At 72.4% G+C, this 5,872-nt stretch overlaps 2 protein-coding genes across 2 annotated transcripts in view; both read right to left on the bottom strand.

Moving 5' to 3' along the window:
• Window positions 1-78: 78 nt before the first annotated feature.
• CHLNCDRAFT_138039 (hypothetical protein) lies at window positions 79-1,366 on the bottom strand (the record flags this gene model as incomplete). Its single annotated transcript, XM_005851206.1, has 3 exons — window positions 79-188; window positions 357-1,002; window positions 1,181-1,366. 3 exons carry the CDS (start codon window positions 1,364-1,366, stop codon window positions 79-81), a joined length of 942 nt encoding a protein of 313 aa, XP_005851268.1.
• Window positions 1,367-2,969: 1,603 nt separating this feature from the next.
• The window catches only part of CHLNCDRAFT_138037 (hypothetical protein), a gene marked incomplete at both ends in the record, with an annotated part of 5,226 nt that continues 2,323 nt past the window's right edge, over window positions 2,970-5,872 (bottom strand). The window contains 5 exons of the mRNA XM_005851205.1: window positions 2,970-3,353; window positions 3,526-4,604; window positions 4,806-4,918; window positions 5,075-5,207; window positions 5,379-5,719. Of these exons, the coding sequence (XP_005851267.1) occupies window positions 2,970-3,353; window positions 3,526-4,604; window positions 4,806-4,918; window positions 5,075-5,207; window positions 5,379-5,719 (2,050 nt within the window). The remainder of the gene's footprint in view (window positions 3,354-3,525; window positions 4,605-4,805; window positions 4,919-5,074; window positions 5,208-5,378; window positions 5,720-5,872) is intronic.

Below are 5,872 nucleotides of genomic sequence, written 5' to 3'. Positions count from 1 at the left end.
TGCTGTGCTGACAGCAAGGAGGCAGCTTTCTGGCAGACGGCTGCCCCATACTGTGCACAAGCCCGCCCCACGCGCCACTCACCCTGGGGCTGCTGGAGGGGGGGGCTGGGGCGGGGGCTGGGCGATGCTGATGTGGCGCATGAGCAGCGGCTGCTCCAGCAGGTCGGCCATGAGTGCATCCACCTCGCCTGAGGAAAGCACAGGCATGGAAGAAAGTGATGCTTGCGCGTTGAGCGCCCTGTCCCCAGGGCAAGCCAGGGTGGGCCTGGGCAGAGGCATACCAGCCAGGCAGGCGGGCAGGCCAGGAAGCGCAGAGCAGCCGCCTCGCCAGCGTGCCTGCAGGGCAGCAGGGCCACCTGGGTTGGGGGCAATGGAGGGCTGGGGCTGAGGGGCGTCGGCAGCGTGGATGGCTCCGCTGGGCAGCTCCTCGGGCTGCTCCTGTCCAGCACGAGGCGGAGTGGTGACGGCGCCTGCCTCCTGCTGGCGCAGTGGGGCACCGCTGAAGCACAGCCCGTCTGCCTGCCCACCGCCCATGGCCGCGGCTGCCAGAGTGGCGGGCTCCAGGATGGGCTCCCAGCCTGTGTTGGGCATCTGAAGGCACTGGTGGCTGCTGAGGGAGTGCTTCAGCGCTGCTGGCTGGGCAGAGGAGGTCCCTGTTGGCGGGCAAGGAGGGAAGCCGCATGCCTGGGGCAGAGTGGCTTCGTTCTGGGCAGATGCCTGTGCCATGCCCTGGGGCTGCCCCTGCATGACCGCCGCCTCGGCTGCCCAGGCCGCGGCTGCCTCCTGCTGCTGCAGAAACACGGGCACCTGGGCTGCCGCGTCTGCCGGCTGGAAGGATGCGTATCGAAGACCGGGGATGGCTGGTGCCGCCAAGGCGCTCTGAGGGTCGGACGGCGGGCAAGGGCTGCCGCCCTGGGCGCTGCCACCGCTGCGCTCTGTTGGCGAAGCCGGGCAGGCCTCGATCACGGTGTCACCAAGCACCAGGCGGCTGCCGGCGGGCAGCTGCAGGGAGGGGCAGGCAAGGGGGAGGCAGGGGTGGACCAGGGTGCCTTTGGAAGTGGGGGCTTAGCTGAAGCAGCATGCAGGCTGGAGACCAGCAAGCAACCTCGAGACGAGCTGACACCTTGATGATGGTAGGGTGGTGGGGCTCGTGTGGTGCCCAGGCCGGGGGATGAAGCACGCCGGGTGAGCCGCTGCGTGGGGAACCGGAGGGGCTGCTGCCGCCGCTTCCGCCCGTGCCAGCGCGGAGAGCGGCCATAGACGGGTGCATCAGCGGGCCGGGCAGCTGCTGGTACTGCCAGCCCCACGCCTCGCTGGCGCTGCCGCCGCCGGCTGGTGGTGCTGGCAACGCCGCAGCGGGCCACATGGATGGTTGTGGGGGTGCGTCGGACTTCATCACAGCAGGCTGCCATGTGGGAATGGAGGCAGGGGTCGCGCCTGGGGGCCAGCCGGTCACGGCTGCGGGAGAGGGGGCTGCAGCGACCAGGGGCGATGCCGGCTGTGGCGGGGAGAAGCCGCAGATCTCAAGATCCTGCAGAGGAGCACGCCGTGGTGGAGAGGGCAGGCTTGGGGCGGCTGGAGGACGCAGCTGGCCGTGGGCCATGGTTTAGGCGCTTCGCTGAAGGCGTGGCGTGAGGGGCGAGCGAGGCTGCTCTGCTGGCGAGGGAGACGGGAGGGCGCCCCCCATCGGCGCCGGCACCTCAGCAGCCTGGTGCTGGTGCTGCCGCTGGTGGTGGTGGTGGTGGTGGTGGTGTAGGAGGAGCAGGCTTGGCTGCTAGTGGGTCAGGGGTGGCTGCAGCAGGCTCCCACTGGGGCGGCGACATGGCACGCCGCTTCTGCCCTGTGACATGCCAGTCCATGGCTGCAGCGCAAGGGGGGAGATGAAGAGAGGAAGCGTGAGCATAGGTTTGGTCCGGCCTCCAGCAGGAAGAAAGAACCGAGTGGCTCACCAAATGCAAAGTGGCTTCCCTGTGGCTGCTGCAAGATCTTTCGCCACCTGGTTCCTCCAGTGAACACATCCTCAGAGGGAGCACGCTTCCAACCTTGGACCCACCCACCCACACCTGCAGCTCCCCTGCTCACCCAACTTGCCCCATGGCCGCCGACACGCTGGTGCCCCAGAGCCAGGGTCGGGTGGCGCAGGACAGCCGTGAGGAGGACGAGGAGGAGATGGCGTGGCTGAGGGCGCAGCACGGCGGCGCCACGCTGGTGGGGCCAGGCGCCAAGGCGCTGCGGGGCCCACCGTGGGACCATTCCGCCAGCGGCGATCATTCCGCCGGCCCCCCATCACACACCGAGCCCTCTCCCGCATTTCCTCGCATTTCCTGCAGACGGCTGCGCGGCAGCAGTACCTGGAGTCTCTGCCGCGGGCACCACTGGACCCGCAGCTGCGGCGGGAGCTGGATGCGGCGGCCGTGCCGGCGTGAGCGCTGGGCACTTGACACTACACCATACCCCCTGACTCGTGTCCCGCCCCTCTGACTGTGCCACGGCTGCTGCTCCTTCCTGCAGCCCCACCGCCGGCAGGCTGGTGATGGAAGGCGACGACCTGCCGTGGAGCTACAGCAGCATGGAGCGAGGCGCACAGCAGGCCGGCGCTGCGCCCTGGGCGGCCCCGCCGTGACCGGCATGGACGGCAGCCATGCGCTGTGCTGCCGCTAGACGTGCGCTGCGCCAATGTAGCATTCACCATGCGGGCGTGTGTGGAGGGCCGGGTGCAGCATGCGGAGCGGCACCACCGCATGGGCGACAGGCGGCAGCGGGCTGGGAAGGCACGCTGTTACAGCAGGGAAGAGCGGGAGACCGATTCCCTGCATGCGTTGTTCAAGCTACTTCTGGCGTCTGCCAATCTGGTGGTACATGGAAACTCTGAGCCAGGAACTGAAACAAGAAAGACTGAATGCAAGAACAAGAAGGATTCGTTTTTGGGAGGGGCGCTGCACACACAGCCCCAAGGGGCGCAGCGGGCGTCACACAAAGGTGGTGTCCGTGTAAGCCTCCAGAACCAGCTCGCGCTCCAGCAGGCGGCTGGCGGGGCCCTGCGGCCGCTGCGCGGCCGGCACGCCGCGCCGGGGCTGCGCGGCGGCGCCTGGCGCGCCGCCGTCGCCGCCGGCGGGCTGCTGCTGCGGATCGTACAGGCCGCCGGGTGGCGCGCGCAGCCTGGCTGCCAGGAAGCCTGGCTGCAGCCCCAGCTCCACCTCCCCCTGCTGCCCCTGCTGCTGCTCCAGCTGGCTGCGCTTGCGCCGCCCACGCGTCTCCGCGTACGGCAGCTGCAGGTGCTCCGCCAGCTTCTGGGCGCCGCCGCAGCGCGTGATGGCAGCATGCAGGTCGCGCCGCCCCGCCGCCACCAGCTCCTGAGCAGGGGGCAAGGGGCGGGGGTGGAGGAGCAGGGCGGAGGGACGAACTTGAGACTTAAGACTTTTTGCAGGAAGTGGGGAGGAGGTAGAGGTGCAAGGGCACGGCACCGGCCCAGCGAGCGCCCGCCTGAGCACTGCAGCCCCGCGGAAGCAGGCGCCGCCCTCCCACCTGTTTGGTGGGCACGCGCCGCTCCCAGCCCCGCGCCTCAATCAGCTGTACCACCGCCTGCCCCACACGCACCACCGCCGGCTGCGGAGGCACGGGCGGCGGCAGGCGCCGGCCGCCACCGCCGCTGCTGCTGCCGAGCGCGTAGCTGAGGATGTGGGAGGCGTGGGGGCGGTGCCGCGCAGGCGCCTGCTGCGACCGGGGCCCCAGCTGCGCCTGCTCCTGCTGCGGCTCCTGCCGCGGCCGGCGCTGGCGCTGCTGCCGGCGCTGCTGCTCCGCTTGCATCAGGTACGCAAACACCTGCACCCCGCCCAGCCTCACCACCGCACCAGCCAGGTCCGCCCGCCCGCCCTCCTCCAGCTCACGCAGGGTGGGCATTTCCAGGGCGGCGGGCGCGGGTGGCGCGCCGCCGCCGGCCGCGCCGCCGCCGCGCCCCCGCCTCGCCCGCCGCCGCCGCTGCTGCTGCCGCTGCTGCCGCTGCTCCGCAAAGTCCATGAGTTGGGCCAGCACCGCGGCCTCGCTGGGCAGGCGGCCGTGGCGCACGGCCCAGCCCAGGCGGCGCGCCACCGCCAGGCTGCCGCCGTGCTGGCGGATGGCGCCAACCAGGTCGGCGCGCCCCGCCAGCCGCAGCTCCTGCTGCGTGGGCATGAACACCAGGCCGCTGCTGCCGCCGCCTGGGCTGCCGCCTGCGCCTGCGCCGCCCTCGTGGCTGCCGCCGTCGCCCAGCAGGACGGCAGAGGCGGGCCCCGGCTCCAGCCCGCCGCCGCCGCTGCTCCAGCTGCGGCTGGCAAAGCGCATGGTGCGCGGGCTGGCGCCGTCGCCGGCGTCGGGCGCGCCGCCGTCGCCGCCCTCGGCCGCCGCCTCCCAGCCAGCCTCCTGCTCCGGCCCCGCCGCCGCTGCCGCCTCGGGGCCCGCCGCCGCCGCCTCCCCCTCCTCCTCCCGCCGCTGCCGCTGCTCCGCCTGCTGCTGCTCCGCCTGCTGCACATACCAGCGCAGCTCCTCAGCCAGGTGGCCAAAGTCAGACCAGTGGCCGTTGGCGGCGCGACCAGAGGCCAGCGGCAGGCCCATGCGCTCGGCAAACACTGCACGGAACGAGGGTGGGGGCGGGGGTGGGAACAGGTGTGTGTGCTTGCTGAGAGAGCCAGGGAAGCGGCAGGCGGTAGCAACGGGTGCATGCGCCAGGCGTGGCTGCTGTGCACAGGGTCGCCGCAGCCGCGAGCCCGCCGGGGACGGCAGGCCTGTGCGCCCGCCCCTGCCCGCGCCGCCAGCCCTGCTAAGCGCACCCGACAGGCCCCCGTGGCTGTCCACCCGCGCCGACAGCGTGTTGGCGCCGCTGCCGCGCAGCTCCTGCTGGGAGGGCAGACGCCCGCGCAGCCCCTGCCCCTCCATCCACTTGCTGCAGGCGGGGCGAGGCAGGGGGGAAAGTGTCGAGCGCCACCGGCAGGATGGCAAGAAGGCGGGCAGGCACTGCGGCGTCGCACCGGCTGCACGGCCATGCTCATGCCTTGCACGGCATGAGATGCCAGTCCAAGCCTAGCTCCTGGGCGCCCACCTGAGCTCCTGCTGCACGTTCTCAAAGCTGCTCCAGTAGCCGCGGCGCGACGCGGGCTGCTGGCGCCGCGGGCGGCGCACCACCACCGCCTGCCCCGCCACCTCCCGCACCGTCCACAGCGGCCGCTGGTCGTCTGCGTGCGGCCGGGAGGGGGGCAGGCGGCTGGGCACACCCGGCGGCCCAAACTCAAGCTGCCAACGGGGCACACACAGTACCCCTCCGCCGAGCCTCTGCCACGCAGCACAGCACGCGCCACACGCCGCAGCGCACGCCATCCCCATCCCCCCACACACAGCCCACCCACCCGAGCCGCTGCCGTCGTCCTCGCCATCCTCCGGCCCCTCCTCCACCCACACGGGCCGCGGCCAGCCGCTGACGTGTGCCGCCCAGTCGACGGCGTGCGGGGTGGGCGTGCCGCCCACGCCCGCGGCCAGGCCGCCCCGCCCGCGCCGCGTGGCCGCCGCGCTGCCCTCGCTGTCCTGCCCGCCCTGCCCCTGCTGCTGCCACAGCGCCAGCTGGGCCGGCGCCAGCTGGCAATGGATCAGCGCGCTGAGCGCGTGATGGCTGGTGGGATCCATCAGCGGGCACTGCAGCGACTGAGCCAGTGCCAGCCGCAGCGGCACCGCCGCGCCGCCGCTGCCGCACCTGCGCAGCAGGCGGGGCGAGCATTGCGGGCCTTGGAGCAGGCAGCCCGGGCGGCTTGCCGCCCTGCCACTTGGCTGGCAGTGCTGACACACTTGCAGCTATGCAGCTACGCAGCACAAGGAGCTTCCTGGTCGGCGGCACCACCACCACCAC

The sequence above is a fragment of the Chlorella variabilis genome, assembly GCF_000147415.1.
Source record: "Chlorella variabilis unplaced genomic scaffold CHLNCscaffold_2, whole genome shotgun sequence".
Classification (NCBI taxonomy): domain Eukaryota; kingdom Viridiplantae; phylum Chlorophyta; class Trebouxiophyceae; order Chlorellales; family Chlorellaceae; genus Chlorella; species Chlorella variabilis.
The sequence above is the reverse complement of the archived record's forward strand: the minus strand, read 5'-3'. Positions and strand labels throughout refer to the sequence as shown.